Source organism: Solea senegalensis, linkage group LG15, assembly GCF_019176455.1.
Source record: "Solea senegalensis isolate Sse05_10M linkage group LG15, IFAPA_SoseM_1, whole genome shotgun sequence".
Classification (NCBI taxonomy): Eukaryota; Metazoa; Chordata; class Actinopteri; order Pleuronectiformes; family Soleidae; genus Solea; species Solea senegalensis.
In genome coordinates this window covers 11,625,497-11,643,276 of record NC_058035.1, presented here as the reverse complement: position 1 = coordinate 11,643,276, position 17,780 = coordinate 11,625,497, and the positions used below count along the sequence as shown (strand labels likewise).

Sequence of the window (17,780 nt, the reverse complement as noted above, 5' to 3'; positions counted from 1 at the left end):
CTAGAGTAAACAGTCCCTGCCAGTTTCACTCACCGGGCGTCTCTACTTCATGTGTCCTCACGGTGGCGCTGCTCAAATGAATGAGGGAAAACTTGGGTAGAAGTAATACTGAGTTTACTTTGGAGAAATCTTCATGCACTTTGTTCTCCATGTTGTGAGTAAATAGAATAAATCCTGGACTTTTAACTTTTTGCAGACGTGTAGTGTTCTTCAGTTAGACAGATGTGATTGTACTGTAATACATTGGTTATCGCATATTGTATCATGTTGTTTCCCAGCCCTACACAATAGCGTGTAATTATCAGTTTAACTGTGTCGTTATTTACACAGACACATGCCATGCACATAATTATTTGTGCAAGAGGAGGCGCTCTTCTTATAATGCCTGTCGGCCATTCTGCACAAACACAGCCAACTGACACACTGGATAAAAGTGTTCAAAGTGCAGCAGGTTAGTGTTGATGCAGTGATATACTGTATGTATGAAACAGAAGGGCAAGGATGAAGCTCAGGCTAAAAAGAAAAGGGGGAGGAGAAAGAGTACTGTGTGTGTGTGTGTGTATGTGTTAAAAGAGGGAAACTAGAGGCAGGGGGGACTGGCAGACAAAAAGTAAGAGAGGGGAGGGAGGAATGAGGAGGAGGAGGTGGGGAGGCGGTGCTAAGGCAGGCAGCAGGGAAGGAAAGCTGAGAAGAGGAACAGTGGAGTGAAGTGAGAAGCAAGAGGAAGGGTAGCAGAGGACAGGACAGGAAAATGAGGGCTTCTATTTGAAATTCCTCGTGTCGGGATGTGAAGTGTCGGAGCAGCACAGAGGCAACAGCAGGAAGCTGGAGCGAGGAACAACAAGGAGATTCTGAGTCAACAGAGACCCGAGTGATTTTAAAAGAAATCTTTTCCAAGAGACACAGACAAGTGGAGGCAGCCATGCAGGGCGCTCACTGGGGTGAGTGGGGAGTGAGAAAAGAGAGTGTTTTCTGTATGAGTGCATGTGTGTGTGTGTGTGTCAAACTCAGGCTTTCTTTATCCTTGCTGCAGGAAACTTTGTATTCATGAGCACCGTGAGTCAGTGTGAAGCCACTTAAAAAAGGTGTCACTGGTGTCAGAAACGGTGTGGATGGAAGGTGTGTGGCGTTGTTTGGATGCTTATTCACAAAAAAAAGACAACAGTGGCAAAAAACATTTTGGACTGGTACATTTTTTTATGCTCTGTCAGGTTAAAGAATTTGATATTCTAAAATGAATGGATGGATGACGACTTGAAATGGCGCTCAACATACTAACCACGGAAACCGCCTAATTCTAAGAAGCTGAAAGGGGGCGTATCGCCTCCTAGTGTCGTGGAGACAGACACACTTCATTCAATTCATTGATTTGGGACAAGGAAAGTTACCTAATTTGTATATTGACCGAACTGTGCATGGAAACATTGTGGGTGACTAACTAATGTAGGAAATGCTAGTGAAGGTCAGAAAAGTTGTAGTTGACCTCTAAACCCTGAAGTCCCTGAAGTCTGTATGTTAATAACTTTTGCCAGAGATTAAAGCTGTTGTGTGTAACTTTTTACTACAAACAAATGTCCCTCAGTTCACACAATTCAGATCAGGCTTATCAGTGCCACCTGACTCTCTCTGTTTCTCTGTAAAGCAGTGTCTAGATCTTGTGTCGGCCGGTGCTATTCCCACACTGCACACAGGAAGTGATTTTGTTTGACAGATTGGAGGCAACAGCAACACTGCGCTAGTAAAGTGAGAAGGCAGTTCAGCAGTTTGATGGGATTAATGCCTCTTACCACCACCACCTCCTCCTGTGCTGCAGCTGTGCACATTCAAATGCTCCCTCAGTCAGGTCTGACAGTGTAGATTGTCTATAATTAGATTGTTCACAAAGACAAAGCAGAGACAGAATAACAACACCGACAACAAAAGTGACCAAAAGTTACAGGTCTTAAGTTTGTCATTTTGACTCAATTGACCCATTTAGCCTAAGATAATAGGATTTGTTGAGGTGAGATGATGTGATTTTGTTGTGTTGTGCGACGTTTTCTTAATCCTGACCCTGCAGGATAATCTGCTCATTACAGACTGTTGGGGTATTGATTTGAAATATCAGCCTGTAGAAAATCTGTTCCACCCTTTGGACAGTTGGCCTGGAGGAAGAAAAAGAGAAAGAGAAAGAGGAGGAGGAGGAGGGTGATATTCAATATTCTGTCTGCACACGCGCACGCACGCACACTCTCTTTGAAGATAAGAAAAAGTAGCAGGCAGTATACATACTTCTTCCGAAGCAGACAATTAGGCTGCGTCTCCAAAGTGTGACCCGTAGAAAAATATGTTTTCCATGTTTTCATCCAGAAGACTCAAAGGGAATCTTTGTGTTTCTTTTGATGACAAAGCACTCTGGCAGACACAGACTGCTGCTGCTGTTCCTCCTCTGACTTCCCTACGCGTGTAATTACAAGACTCCTTGTGAGCCCTGGGCCACATATTGTAGTTTCTCATCAAGTTTTGTTATGGCCCGAGAGTGATATGTCAGCAGATATGTTTATAGCCCGGGTGGTTAGAGGGCCGTCCATTCACTGGACTCTTTGTAGTAGCTGCCTGTTTGACCGTGTCACATTGAGGTTTCTTCTGAGAGCAACGCTGGGAGAAGACTGTAATTACCCAGACTTGGCTTTTGGCACAAAGTCAAAGACGCTGACGTCTCAGTGCGTGAAGACAACAGCTGTATATGGACAGGTGTCAGGGCGTGAACGCTGACGCAGACTTAAACACGAGGTCTGAGGCAGAGTGAGGGGGACGGAGAGGAAAACATGGATTACCTCATCTGCTCATCAAACAAAACAAATGAGGTATATGTGTGATGCAGGTTACATATGTAACCCTCTCCAGCTGTGTTGACTCATGCTTTTAGCGTGTGTGTTTATACAGTATAAAAACATAGTTACGTTGTGAAATAAAAAGTAAATGGACCTCTTTTTGATCTCCTTTGGTTTTTTGCTGCCATAGTTGGGCTAATAGTCCAGTCCAGCTTTGATTTCTCTTGAAATGGCTCTTTCCGACATTCAGCAAAGAAAAACTGCTAACTGAAGCTACATCCGTTCTTCTATGTTTGTGAAAAAAGGACAGAACACTCGAAAACTCTATTGTTAACCCAGTATTGGAAGGTTTTACAACTGACTAAGGTTTTATTATGCAAGTGTCCACTGACGACAATAAACTTAAACTGAAAGTAAGTGTTACTGGAGCGTTGAGTTTGTTGCAGATTGTCTCGTCTTGGCCGATAACAACCAATCAGGACATGGTTGGATGTAACTGCATCAATGTTTTCAAAGGTCTCCATGTTGACAGGAGTAAGAATAGTACATATTTTTGGGGTGCTTCGAGAGCATTCAGATTGAAAACGTATTTCGATTTAAGCTCCATTATTTTCCAGAATCTCATGCCAGGTGTTTGTGTAAAAACCTACGCATGGGAAATATGATGGAAGACTGAAGGAGGGAGAGATTAGAAGTTGGCCTGGCTTTGTCTCAGTCTGCTGAATGAGTGTTTTCCACAGCAGTCTGCTCTCCATCTTTCTCGAGTTTACAGCGGTGTCTGAATGTGTCTGCACATGTGCTTCTTTGCCATGGCAGATATTTTTCCTCAAATGAATGGGAGTGAATTATACATGGAGGCTGGCACAGTGATACTGAGGTGTCGCTGCTTATGTAACGGCTGCTGTGAAACTCATTTGCCTGGCTTTATTTAGTAGCACTGAGTGTGTGTGGGTGGCATTACTGTGTGTGTGTGTGTGTGTGTGTGTAAAGTCTGCTTCTACAGTGATTTCACATTGAAACTGTGACAACTTTTTGGAATGTATCTATTTTTAGAAAGCTGATTCGTGTCAAAAATCATAAGCTGAATTTTTTTTTCCTCAGTGAAGCCTGTTAGAAAGTAAAATTCTCTCCCACGATCATGCATCCTGTCAATGCCACCACCTCACTTTCACCGCATGTTGGGTCACGTTGTCAGTCAAAGTGTGGTTTGCTTTCAGCGCGAGATAACTGGCTCTTTCTCTCTGCTCTCTGCCCTCTGTTAAAGTGAAACAATGGCCTGCCACTGTTCATGCTGCAGAAGCAGCAGGGGGGGAGGAATGGAAATTTAGGAGGGAAAACTTTACTCTTCTCTGTCCCCTGTTGAGACAATCAGCACAGTTAAGTCAAGCTAATACGCACTTCAGTTGGACGACAGTCGTTGTCATAGTACACAAGCGCGAGCTGAGAATTGAACCGGCCTGAATTTCACAATTCTTTTTCATCACACTTATTTTTCTGTGTACTGGCGAGTTCTATTATTTCCATATTATTAGCTGGTGGTAGGAACTGTGGCGCTTGCACAGAACACCCAGGCCATTTCGGCCAGTGTGAGTGTTGCATTATCTCCGTTTATTAGATTGACTTTTAGACATTCAGTGAAGTCCAATTTCAGTCCGACTAACATATTTACATAATGGCACTTTTCCACTATACAGTTGTAGCACGGCTCAGCTCGACACTACTCATTTTATTGTATGCTTTTCTATTAGGGGTAGTACCTGGTACCTGGTACTTTTTTAGTATCTGCTTTGGTGAGGTTCCAAGTGGGCTGAACCAATACTAAAACGTGACGTCGACAGACTGCCGGCCACTGATTGGTCAGAGAGTGTCGTCACTGGAAGAGTAGATGAGCGTGAGGTCTGATACAAGAATGAACCTGAGCAATGCCAAACTTTAGATCAGTTAAAAAGACAAAAAATCCTGGAAATCAGAGTCAGAGGTGTATTAAGCGACAGCACCGCCAAAAACATTTTTTATTTGGGCTAACACATGATTTAAACGTACCAAGTGAGAAGTCTGTGCACCAGGTTTTTCCTAATTGTATAAAACGCTTCCCTGGACAAAGACAACGAGTTCCTGCATCAGTAAGAAACTGTATCAAGTCCATGGTCATTGATCCTGACAAATAATAGTCAACTGGCCAGACTAATCCCTGTCTCTGCCACTGGCATTCTTGGTATTTCCAGTGTCTGTGGGTCTAACCACTGACCACCGCTGGATAACTGTCAGTGGCTGGAGAATATTCTGGAAAATCCAATATGCAGAGCGGACCAGGAATGTCATCGTCCATATTGTTACCTCAATTTCCTCCAGGGCCTACTGACTGTGAACTAACTAACTGTCTTCAGCTGCTGTTAAAGGCTGGCAATGGCACTTTTAATGCTTTTTCTCACCAACGGAAGTTTTTTTTTTTTAACATTTTAACTAAGGCTGTACGACATTATGATGAAATTCTGCTGTAACAGCCCAAAAATCGCTCTCTTCAAATGAGAAACTATGTTTTGTTTGTTGACAGACCTTTACTATGCACTCTCCACAGTAATTTCTGCCCGACAAAAGGCAAATATCTTACACATATACACATGCACGCTACCTCAGTTTGTGACAGTTTGTGTCCCTGAATGACCATTGCGTTTTCACAAGGCTGCGTCGCTCCTTTCATGTCATTAGCATTAACTGCATCCCATTTCAACGGATTGCTGGCTGCTCTCTCAGTCAACCCCCACAGGGACCCAGTGAGTTTTCTACAGTTATATAGAATGAGCGAGTGAGTGTGTGTACTATAGAAAGAGTAAGAGAACCTTGGCCTCAGTCGCCCCTCTCCCCAGCAGCCTCTCAGGTCCGAATTAAGGCCAGATGCTTTGAGATGCTAAAGAGCCAACCTGCCCGCTGTCAGGAAAAAGACCCATTCCTTCATCCACCTATTCACTCACTCTTTCTTCCGTCCTTCCTTCTCCCACTATTCCTGTCTATCAGTCTCATTTGGCCCTGTGCCTGGCCTCTGCTGCCATGACAACATATCCAAACAGAGCTAGAAGCTACACTCTGAAAGACCAATAAGCTGGTTTTAAAAGAAAAAGGGGGGGAATGGACTAAAGCCGGAACCTGTTGCCAATTACTCATGCACACACTCACTTTTTTTTGTGGAAATCTTATGTATCCTTTTGTTTCATCTCCGAAAATCTAATTTAATAAATTCAGAGCTCCGCAGATGCTTGGAAAAAAACAACTCACAACTTTTTTAAGTTACAGTGTCAACTGTGTCACTTTGCCAAAGAGGACAATGTCTCTTTGATTTTTGCGAAGCAAGAATTGGCACCGAGGCTTAGAATTAATGAGGAACGAGTATGTTTGCAAGCATTCAGCAATTTCACACATGCACACACACACACACACACACACAGGTTTGTGCAGCTATTCTTCTCAGGACACCGCATTGACTCGCATAAAGTGTTATACCTAACCTTAACCGCATCCAGTTAAGACCTAACTTTAACCTTAACCTAACCACAACCTTAGCCCTAAACTTACACGTCTCGTCAGACATTTCCTCACTAGGACCAGGTGTTGGTTTCCATGAGGATTACTGGTCCTGACAAGGTCAGTGTTTGTGCCAGAAGAGATCCTAAAGAGGTAACACACACACACACACACACACACACAAAGGCAAGCCATGTGGGGGTAGGTGACAGTGAGCGGCCACTCAGACAGACAGTCATTGTGTTGGAATGGAGGCATAATATAACCTCAGGTCTTCTGGCAAAACATTAAAAGACTTGTCTCGTTTTACAGTGGAGGAGGCTGACTTCATTATAATACAATTTTCTGGCCCGTTTGAAGTTTTATGGAGTTTCTGTGAGAGGATGCCTGAAAACTAAACGGCAGAGCAGATTAGGCGTGGACTTGTTGCCATGCTGTGGTATTGTTTGTGTGTCACTGTGTGTTTCTGCCTTGCCTGTACGTGGATTGTCTTTTGTTGACAGAGTGCGGGGATTATTGTGACTCACACAGCCTTTCGATTTTGACTCTCTCTATCCATTAGGATCACCGGTATCTGTGTGGATTACTAATGGGGCCACTGTATACCAAAGTATTTCTGCTGAGCTACACAAGATACCAACTAGGGCTGCAACCAAGTGTGATGAGAGTTTCCCAAACCTCAAAATGAGGACATCTTCAAATGTCAAAACTTAAATATATTTAGTTTGTATGGTTGCTTTGGATCTTTTTTTTTAAAGATAGTGTTAGTCAAAGTCGTTGATTCATTCAGAAATTGATTAATAATTAGTTAATCATTAGTTAATCATTGCAGCCTGACTACCAGCAGTGCAATCAGAATGTATCATTGATCATTAGTTTCATACCTACGCATTTCTCCCAAACAGTGTCTGATCTGGCTTTGGCAATTTTATACTTTCCACCTGTTTGCTCTCTTCTTCACATTGGCTTTGCATTCGTTTAGTCACGCTGTGGTGTCGCTGTTAAGGAAGAGCCAGATGAAAATCCATGGCTGCATAGACCAGGGGCAGTGACAGAGGAGCAACGGAGCAATCATGGAGCACAGGAAGTGAGGAAAAGGAAAAGGATGGGGGTATATGTAGAGGCAGGAGGTGAAAGACCTTACACATGTGGCATCTTGTCAGGAAGATGTCACCTTTGCACACAGTCAAACCTGCTGTAATCGGGATCAGATGACTGTAGAGGAAGAGGTCGTTCGTGGTGAATTACCACATGGCAGTGCAGGTTTCCTGCTGAGGTGAAACATTCAGCATCTCTCTGCTTGTTGTTTTAGTTTTATGGAATTAGCCAGATCTGACCTAATATTGAATATTGGACTTTTTTTATTACTTTAAACTTCAGGATTTTCAGCCCACTCTTGCCTTTGCATTAAGAAGACCTGGGTTCAGGACCCAGTTGGAAGAGGGGCCTTTCGTCATGCAGTTTGCATGTTCTCCCCGTGTGTGTGTGGGTTTTCTCTGGGTTCTCCGATTTCCTCCCACAGTCCAAAAACATGCAGATTTGGGTGTTAGGCAAATTGGACACTAATAAAAATAATTGTAGGTGTGAGAGCGGAATTGTCTCTATGTGGCCCTGTGATGGCCTCATGACCTGTCCAGGGTGTGACCCGCCTTTCACCCCAGGTCAGCTGGGATTGGCACCAGCGATCCTCATGTGGAGGATAAAGCGGTAGAGGATGGATGGATGGATTTTCAGACCATCGTCAATTAGTTTTTGCAGCTTGCTGTCAATCTACCCTGACAGGTGAGAAATATTCACAGATGTGATTAAAGAGAGCTGCAGATACTTTCCCAATGTGTCACACGCCCAAATCTTATTTCCCGCATGCTGGAAATTTGAGACAACTCCAGCCTTTGAGCCAATCAGAGACCGGGACAGGGTGGTGTTGGCTGAAACCTGAACAAGACGACAATTTCAGTTCATCAGAGAAGAAAAATTAGAAGAAAAAGAGAACATGCAGTATCCAAAAATGTTGCAGAGATCAAGGACAGCACTGCTGCAGTAAAAAGTCAGTGGTCGACCTGTAGACAAATAATATAGCGGTATTTTTGGGGATTATGGCAATAGTGATAATTGGTCGATGGTGGACAATCGCGACAAATAAGCATATGAAAGCGGCGTGTGGAAGTATTTCTTGTTCTAAACCATAGATGGCAAAGTCACATACAAGTCTGCCGACTCTTTTGTTAGCTTGGCCGTGGAGCTAATCGCTAACAGAGTGAGCGGATGCATCACACACCAGCATCTGTCATCAAGTGCACGTACAGGGGAGAGAATTATCCAAATATCTTTGATGGTAGTGTGTCAACATAATATTTGCTCGAGCTTGAATTTTCTGGAACAGCCCAAATGTGGACTTGGTTTAAGATTCGTAGTGTTGCTCTCTCTCTCAATGTCTCTCTCTCTGTCTTGTTGATGTGAAACAGACTGTGTGCAAACACATCTGCCACATCAAGTCAATTGTCTGCAGGCGTTGATCTTAAGGTGCTCAAACCCCAGGTTCTGTGTTCTCTCCAAATAATGACCAAACCAGATTATAAATGCCTGCTCTTTTCCAGAGCTCTGCCCTCTCTGAAGCCTCTCTTCAGACTATCAGGTATTAGAATTCCTTCATACCCCCCAACCATCACCCATGCCTTCATGTCCTCACCTCTGATCTCCCTTCTTTTTCTTCTTTCTTCTCGCTTTTTCCATCTTCGCCCTCAGCCCTGGAGTCTCTGGAAGAGCTGCGAGGTTGCGTGGGATTGCAAGGGGCGATCTGCTGCTGCAGAATAATGAGCTCTTCCTCTCCTGGGTAACACTGGCATTATTAACAGTCTCATCATAACGGGATTATTTCCCCACCACAGACCCCACTCATGGATTTTTTAGAAAGATACCTGGGAACTCTTTCCTCAGTCAGCCCTGCTCTCACTTATCTTTGGCCAGCTGGTGTCCTGTGGAGGGTAAACTTTCACAGCCACTTGGTTTATTTTCAGTCCCTGTCAGAAGCAGCGAGGCTGCCTGTGAGCCATTCAGCATCATTTAATAGTTTTACTGCGTCAGAATGCGGTTTAAATTGCCCCTGTTTTGACCCTGTAAAACATGGCTGCCACACCACAGGAGTTTATTTTTGAACATTGAATCAAACGCCTTCACTGAGAGAAGCAGCTCATGAAAGACCATGAGAATAATTTCAGGCACGTGAGATGTTTTCTATATTTAGTGACAATGACTGGTTCCTCTCTGGACGTCTTGTGCTGCTGACATCAGTGAAGGATGCATGTAATCGGGAAAAAGGTGGAAGTGGTGAGAGTGGATGAAGAGATGGTGGAGGTATTTTTACTTTGTCATGGGGAATGTAGCCAAGGAGAAGAGGAGGAGGAGGAGGGGGCTTCAGTAAGTTTTATGAAATAACCATTGAGCAAGATCAGAGGGGGGAAATTAGCTTTTGAGATTTGTTGCCCGAGTACCCAGAACAAAACAAGAGCCTTGGAGGCCACAGGAGGTGGGAGGAAAGAATCAGAGCAGCTCCCCTCAGCTCATCGGGGGGTCGCAGGGTTACGGCTGTGGAGGTCACGGTTGACGGTCTCTGGGGTCGTTAATTCTATTATCCCTGCCTGAGAGGTCCTTGTTTGGGCTGGGAGATGGCGATGGTTGAATGAAAAAAGGTGAAAGGAGGATTTCAGGCGTGATTATTTTTGGCATGGGAAGTGATCACATACCACACATATCTTCATCTCCTTGAGTCATGTGTGCTCATAATTTCCGGAGGTTGGGAGATTTCCGTCTCGGTAATCCCCCTCTCATGACCTACTTTAATTACCATGTAGACGAGTATGATGGGGATTTGGCCACAGCGATTTATCAATGAATCCGTATATTACATTTATGAACAACTATTTTGATGTCAATGTCTTAAATGTCTTAAATGTGTATATTTTCTGGTTTCCTCGCTCTGCTATGACGGTATGGATATCTTTGGTAATAACTTTTTAGGATTCAGATTTGGGAAACGCTGACATTATTAGTGTCAGCCGTGAAAAACATTATCAACGATCAGAATTTAAAGTTCCAGTGATACATTTTTTTCTTCTTTTTTTTATGTTATGTTCATGCTCTGTCAGCTTTAAGAATTGGATAATTTCAAGTTCATGAAGTTATACCTGAAACTGTCTCATACTAACAAACAGAAAGGGCCACCTGTGGCAGTGGAGGTGGACACACTTCATTCACTAAATCGATTCCACGCTAGTGCTTCTATCCAAGGGCAGTCGTCCAGTTGAACGGTTGCTGCGCAGCTTAACTGTGCATGGAAATGTACTTGTGTCTGTTTTTGAGGACTGACCACTAAAGGCATCAGTGTGTTTCAAACAAAGTGCTATTTGGAGCCTGGAGAGAGTATCTTAACCCCTCCTCCTCCTACAACTTTCCAATGCAGGAATGTGGGGCAGAGGGAGTGACTGCAGCCTTCAACCTTAGGAAACTGACAATCTCAAGTGTCCACTTCATACAAAAGAATCAGCACTTCAACCACACCACCATTTGCTGCTTATATAGCAGCCGGATCCTCAAATGCACTATATGACATGGAAGTTGTATGAGAACAATGTTTCAAATCACCTTAAAACTGGTGATTTCCTTATTATTTCAACAATCCAGGTCATAAGGGATCATGTGTTTTGTTTCGACGAGTAGAAAATATTAAAGGCAGAGTTTAAGATTAAGGTCTGTTTGCAGCAAACCCAAAGCTGAAAGACATTACAACCGCATAACTTAAGTATTTGTCTATTGTTTTTGCATGTCACATAATCTTTACAATATTCCACAACTTTATTGCATGTTTCCCTAATACTGTGCGGCTTTAGCCTCCTGTGTGAACACACTGTGCTGTTGATGCAGCTGCTCCGCTACGGTGCCGCTCACACTGCTCCTCCTGCAAGACACTTTTCCCAGAATTCTGGCAACAGAGCGCTTATCTGATCTAATGCTTTGATCAAAGTGTGCTCCAATAAACAAACACGTACCCCTCGGTTTATTTTACCATTTACTCTGGAGACAATACACTTGCATGTGGGACTTTGGTGATGATTGATGTGCTCACCGTGTGTACATGGGTGTCAGTGTGACTGTGTTAGTCCTGGCAGACTGTCTGCAGCCATAGCTGGCGTGGATTATTCCACTTGGCCAGACGGATTTGGGCTTGGCACGACAGGCTCAGGATATGCGTCCCCTCTCTCTCTCCCACCGCAGGCAACCAACACTGATAATTCTGTCTGCAAATGGAAGCCTTAATCTGCTGCCACTTGCCGTGTTGTAACAATGTGCGTATCCATGTTTCTCAGGCCAAAAATAGTGCAGCAAACCGAGGATTTATTTTTTGTTCCACAGGCATGTGAGCGTTGTGATGACGAAACTGTTGAAGTGACTCGATTTCAAGCGCTTTTTAGAAATAATACACAGATGACCAGTCACAGGTTCAGATGAGGACGATGGGGGGAAAATCACTGAGCAGCTGCAGACTGCGATGACCGTGACTCACTCTCCCTTAGTTTCAACCAAATCTGTCTCTCTTTTCCTTCATCCTCATCCAGTCTTTTTTTTAGTGATATTGACAATTATCAGTGGTGTCACCCGTGATATAGTGTATACTTAATGAGGGATGAGCCTTCCCTCGGTGGAAAAGATATTTCCCCCTGGAGAATTTATCACTCATAAACAGCTGTAAAGTGGCTGTTGCTAATGAGTTTTGTGAATGACAACAGGCTGAACGATGAATACATAATTTGACTTCATTGGTACAAATAGGATTGTGAATTGTGGTGAGACTGAATGTAAAGTGAATCTATTCCGTTTTAATATGACAGACATCAAAGGTGATGTATTTGAACCATTTAGTAAATCATTATGCCCATAATTCATAAATGACAGCGTAATGAGGCTCATTCACATTATTATACACATGGATGAGATTTTTAAGCACGGATCAAATTAGTGACTGTCTGCTGTCTGCAAGAACCATGATGGTAATGTGTCATGTTTAAGGTGATGCATATTCCATCTACACAATGATGAAGGACAGGAGTGAATGATAACATCAGTTCTGGTCCGAATTCCATTTAATTGCTTCAGGTTGAGGATGCTGGTATTTTTGCTTCTCTTGTTCTGTGCTGAACTTACAATGAAATTATACTCAACTAAATGATCTGTATTGAACAGGTAAAGCAGATATATAATACTGTAAAATGTAGCATGGATGGTTTAAGTAAAATGCTTATGGTAATAATGTTCACCATGCAGTTAATGTTGTTCCTTTGGTTAAATATGGTTAACATTTACTAATCGATTTTAAGCCACATCTAATTTATTCATTTATAGCTTATTATCGTCACTTTATTGACACATAATGAGGCAGCAGACATTTTGGCTCATCATAAAAGAAAAGCACAAGAAGTGTTCGTAATAAAAGTAACAATTTTCCCATTTGTGTGCAACAGCAGATTAGAATTAGTGACACCTGTGTTTGATTTATTGAAGTGTTTTCCCTCATTATTCGCTTTGCAATAATAACTAACAATAACCGGCCAGTGAAACCAGTCATCGGTCCATAATAGATCACGATTCTTTTTGTGTCTTCATTTAAACTTCCTCCTCATTTTTTCCATATCTATTAAAACAATCACTGAGAAAGCTCCAGTGTGATATTACAACTCGCAGTGCAGCCAGAATCCACACAGCTGTGGTAGATTTCCATTTATACATCAAATTTATCATAAATCAGTACCATCATGTCTCATTGATGCATATTGAATGAAAAACCTTGTTTTAATGTACGAGGATACAAGTCTCAAGCTCACATCTGTTGCATTTCGAGCATAAATATGCTGGTTTTCTTTCTTTCTCTCATCAGAGTGTATGGTGTGTCTGACGCCATCGGGCTGTCATGGCTCTGGTTCAGGCACTCCCTGTGACCGTGACTGACCACCCCAACCCAGGTGTCGAAGTCCAGCAGTGCCGGCCGCTTCCGTCCCGCTCCCCGTCAGGCCCCTGCTCTGCCCCCTGTGGGCCGTGTAGCTCTGGGACAGCCATGGGTTCCGTCAGCAGTCTCATATCAGGCCGGACATACCAGGAGAAACACTGCCGAGCTGCCAGCGAATTCTCCGCGAAACCGCGCCGCTCCACCCCTGCGACCAGCTGCTTTCGGATCCAGGACAACACCCTCCGCAGCGGGAGCTCCTTAGAGCAGCTGCTGGTTATTAGCAACCAGACACAGCCTCAGGCTCAGGTTCTGCCTCCACCGCTGCCCACCAAAAAGCAGCCCCGACCTGGTAACTCTGGTGGGACAGGAGGTGCCGGCACGAATGGGAACTTTGGGTATGTGAGTGATGAGGTGGTGGTTGGGGATTGGAACGACAACCTGGTGGTTGCAGTTGCCGTGAGTCCCTGCAGTGACTCGGAGGACCAAAGGGACAACAGGACTGTGAACGGCAACATTGGAGGACCTCCTCCCAAACTCATCCCCGTGTCTGGGCAGTTGGAGAAGGTAAGATGACGAGGTTGTCGAGCTAAACAGAGAAATCTGTTTGATTCTGTTGTAAAGGCTGGGAAATGTGTTGGGGGGGGCAGGCGACCGCGATAATCGGTTCAGACAGTTATTTCGTACACAAAATGAAGTTGTGGCAATCTGAAGGAGGAACATTGCCTCATAAAAGGTTCCTTTTTATTTCAGCTCAGGGTTAAACAACATTACACATCGAATTAAATTTACTCTTCCACAAACACACTCTGTGCTCATGCAGCACTGATGCTGACACGAGCATTTTGGTGGTGGCCCAGATTACCTCTGCTGCCTAATTGGCTATTTATTCGTATTGATCCGGGGGTGGAAGCTTAATCGCTGGCCTGACGGGTGCAGATGGATCATTTGACAGCTACTCACCTTGCAGACACATCATGATCAATGTCAGATCTTGCTTCCATTCAGTGATGTAGTTACTGCACCCTGAGGAACACTGTTAAGCCGAATGCTCTGAGAACATGTGAGGAGTTATTTTACGCTCTCCGTTTCTATCTTCTCTCTTCTCCCTCTTGGATCCTTTCCCCTTTAATCAGATTTTCTCTCCTTTTCCATTTTCTTTCCTGTCTCTCTATCTTACATTATAGAAAAAAAATGTGATAAGTTGCTTAATGAAGCTCAAGAATATCAATTAAACCAAATTATAGTAATCAGAGCCTGGAGAGGTGACCTACCATCTTATCACTCACCCCTTTGTAATGAGTTTTATTAAACTCTGTAATTAGCTGAGATTTATCAATTATTAATGCTGTTTCTTTTATAATTTCATATTCGTAGAACATGGAAAAAGTGCTGATCCGTCCGACTGCGTTCAAACCCGTCGTTCCCAAGAATCGCCACTCTGTGCAGTACCTTTTGCCACGGCCAGGGGGCAGCAGTCTGTCAGAGAGCCAGGGCAGCCTCAGCCTCCTGCTGCCCCTCGGAGGGTCCAACAATGTCGGCAGCACAAACGGGAACGGAGGGAACAGCAGTTCCGGCTCTGAAGGGAAACGGAACTCGTACAGTGGTGGACGTAATCCTCGCAGCAGCCAGTCCTGCTCCATGTCAGATTCAGGGAGGAACTCTCTCTCCAGTCTCCCTACTCACAGCAGTACAGGCTACAGTTTGGCCCCCAGTGAGGGCTCCAGCTCTGGGTCTGGCTCCGGGGGCCAGCCGGAACCAGTCACAGGCCTGAGCCGAAACACTTCAGGTGGAAGTGGGAGCCATGGTCACACAAACTCAGACAGTGGACGTTCCTCGTCCAGCAAGAGCACGGGCTCGGGATCGCTTAGTGGACGTGGGCAGCCCTTGTCAGACAGCGGGTCCTGCGGTCACTCCCCACCTCCAGTGGAGGGCTATGAGGCGGTGGTGAGGGAGCTGGAGGAGAAGCTGAGGGAACGAGATCTGGAGCTCCAGCAGCTGCGGGAAAATCTGGATGAGAATGAAGCTGCTATCTGCCAGGTGAGACAGAAAGACGTTCAAAGCTCACACCTCGATGAATAATGTTAGAGGAGATGGAAAACTCATCCGTTTGGTAAACGTTTGTTCCCAAAGGTGTACGAGGAGAAGCAGCGACGCTGTGAGAGTGAGATGGAGGAGCTGAGACAGAGCTGTGCTACGAAGATGAAGCAGGCGTCTCAGAAAGCCCAGAGGGCACAGCAGGTGTTACAGTTACAGGTATGTTAGTTATTTATAAAAAATTAGACTGTTTTTAATTTTGTTTGAATAATAATTTGGTTGTCCTGTTGTTTTGGGAGGGTTAAAAAATATGCCATCAAAACCTCTGAAGTGATGGGTCTGGAGATTCTATGCCCTACTTAAACAATCCTCAGTGCATGGTCTAAAGTGCGTTGTTCAAGTGCAGTAGGGTGTCTCCAAATCCACTTTTGTGCGTCACACAACACAACACAAGTGATGCTGAAGGCGCAAAGGGGTTGTATTTAGTGTCTGAACATCTAACATCAACTAAGCCAATATAAAGAAAAACTTGTACACCTTTGCTTTGCTATTTAAATGGCAAATGCATAAAAGTGGAGACAGATCTGCTTGTGTACAAGGTAAATGTGTGCAAGCAGATTATCTACAGTTGCAGCACAAACCCCTTTCAGAGGGAGAAGTACATGGTCCCAAGCCAGTTGATCCTCTGCCTCCACCGTCTACCGATCACCCGTCCCACCAACAACTCCATTAGACCGCACAGGACGGCACCAGCATTCAACCTGCACATAATTGATGAGTGAAAGGATGAGGAGGAGCAGTGAAGTATGTCACTGTGTGTGTTTAACAAGCAGTGTCTAAGTGCATTGTGAACCCACCCATGTTGGCACATCTAATGTGCTGTTTAAATAAGCATTAAAAATGCTGCACTGTTGACTTTAGAGCAGGTCTTTGTTGGTCAATGGTGCAGTGTCTTTCTGCTGCTTCAAGACAGCAGCGCATCCAACGATGCACTCGACCACACTTCATTTTAAGACCTACACACGCTGGGTGTTTTATGTTTTTTTTTTTTTGGAAACTAGCAGGAGCTTGTTTGTACCAGCCTGTAAAACATCTCTCTGTGTGTTATCAGGTGTTCCAACTGCAGCAAGAGAAGAAGAAGCTGCAGGAGGACTTTTCCGCTCTGCTGCAAGACAGAGAGACACTGGAAAGGAGGTGTGCCACCATTCAGAGGGAGCAAACCCAGCTGGGGCCACGCCTGGAAGAGACAAAGTGGGAGGTGGGTCAGGGTCGGACATTAAACCTTCCTCACCTCTTTCCTCCCATATGTTTTTGGTTGTCTCTGAACTGTTGACCCACTAATAAAACCTTAAAATGATCCAGATGTACAGTAAGTAAGTCAGAGAGGGCTTTTTGACACTTAAATCAACCCCATAATGTAAGTAAATCTAAAATGTACCCATCGTTTCAAGTATTTCTTTGTGTTTTTCTAATCCCTTCAGGTCTGTCAGAAGTCGGGAGAGATCTCGCTCCTGAAGCAGCAGTTGAAGGAAATCCAGTCAGAGCTTAGCCAGAAGGCTGGAGACATTGTGGTTCTCAAAGCTCAGCTAAGAGAAGCCCGATCCGAACTGCAAGCGAGCCAGGCTCGGTCGCAGGAGGCCCAGGCAGCCGTGCGGACACGATCTCTTGAGCTTGAAGTCTGTGAGAATGAACTGCAGAGGCGCAAGAGCGAAGCGGAGCTGCTCCGAGAGAAAATGGGCCGCCTGGAGGAAGAGTCGGCTCGGCTCAGGGACACGCTGTCCAGTCACAATGGACACTCTCTACCTGGAAACCCAGTCGTAAAGGGACAGTGCATGAACCTGACGCTCCCACATAGTCGAGGTGTGACAGGAAGAGGCCTTCCTAGTCCTTCCTTGTACCGCGGTGGTGGAGAGGAGCCTCATTTGGTCTGGGGAGGAGAGAGTGATGAGGCCAAGGCTCAGAGGCAGAATGCAGAAACAGTGTTGGGACTCAGACAACAGGTACAGGAGTTTATTTCTTCATTACAAAATGTTTTTTTGGAACATATTGATGCATGCTCTCTGCCTTCCAAGAAAAATGACCTAATAAAACTACCTGTTCAGTTTCCATTTATTCTTACTGATTTACAGGTAAAAAAAAAAAATCCTAAATAAAGGATTATCTTAAGTTATGTTGCATTGTTATGGATTATGACACAACCATTTTATATCTTCTTTCTCAGATGGACAGGCTGAAGGCTGAGCTCATGTATGAGAGAAGGACGAGTGAAGAGCACCTGTCACGGTTTGAGGATGAGCGCAGGGTGTGGCAGGAGGAGAAGGAAAAGGTAAAAGGAGGAAGAAGAAGAAGAAAAAGAAGAAGAATTTTTATTTCACTTTCTGTCTTCATCATGTGTCATTCGAGTGATTTCACTGAGG

General features: G+C 44.4%; 1 protein-coding gene across 3 annotated transcripts in view; it reads left to right on the top strand.

Moving 5' to 3' along the window:
• LOC122781916 (leucine zipper putative tumor suppressor 2 homolog) overlaps positions 1-17,780 on the top strand; it is a 44,797-nt gene that overhangs the window by 23,561 nt on the left and 3,456 nt on the right. For 2 of the 3 annotated variants that reach the window (XM_044046018.1, XM_044046017.1), the window contains 6 exons: positions 13,261-13,893; positions 14,704-15,366; positions 15,460-15,582; positions 16,475-16,621; positions 16,845-17,363; positions 17,585-17,689. In XM_044046018.1, the coding sequence (XP_043901953.1) occupies positions 13,294-13,893; positions 14,704-15,366; positions 15,460-15,582; positions 16,475-16,621; positions 16,845-17,363; positions 17,585-17,689 (2,157 nt within the window). In that variant the 5' untranslated portion in view covers positions 13,261-13,293. Of the gene's footprint in view, positions 1-637; positions 942-13,260; positions 13,894-14,703; positions 15,367-15,459; positions 15,583-16,474; positions 16,622-16,844; positions 17,364-17,584; positions 17,690-17,780 lie in introns of those variants that run through there. The other variant, XM_044046020.1, reaches the window with a different exon arrangement.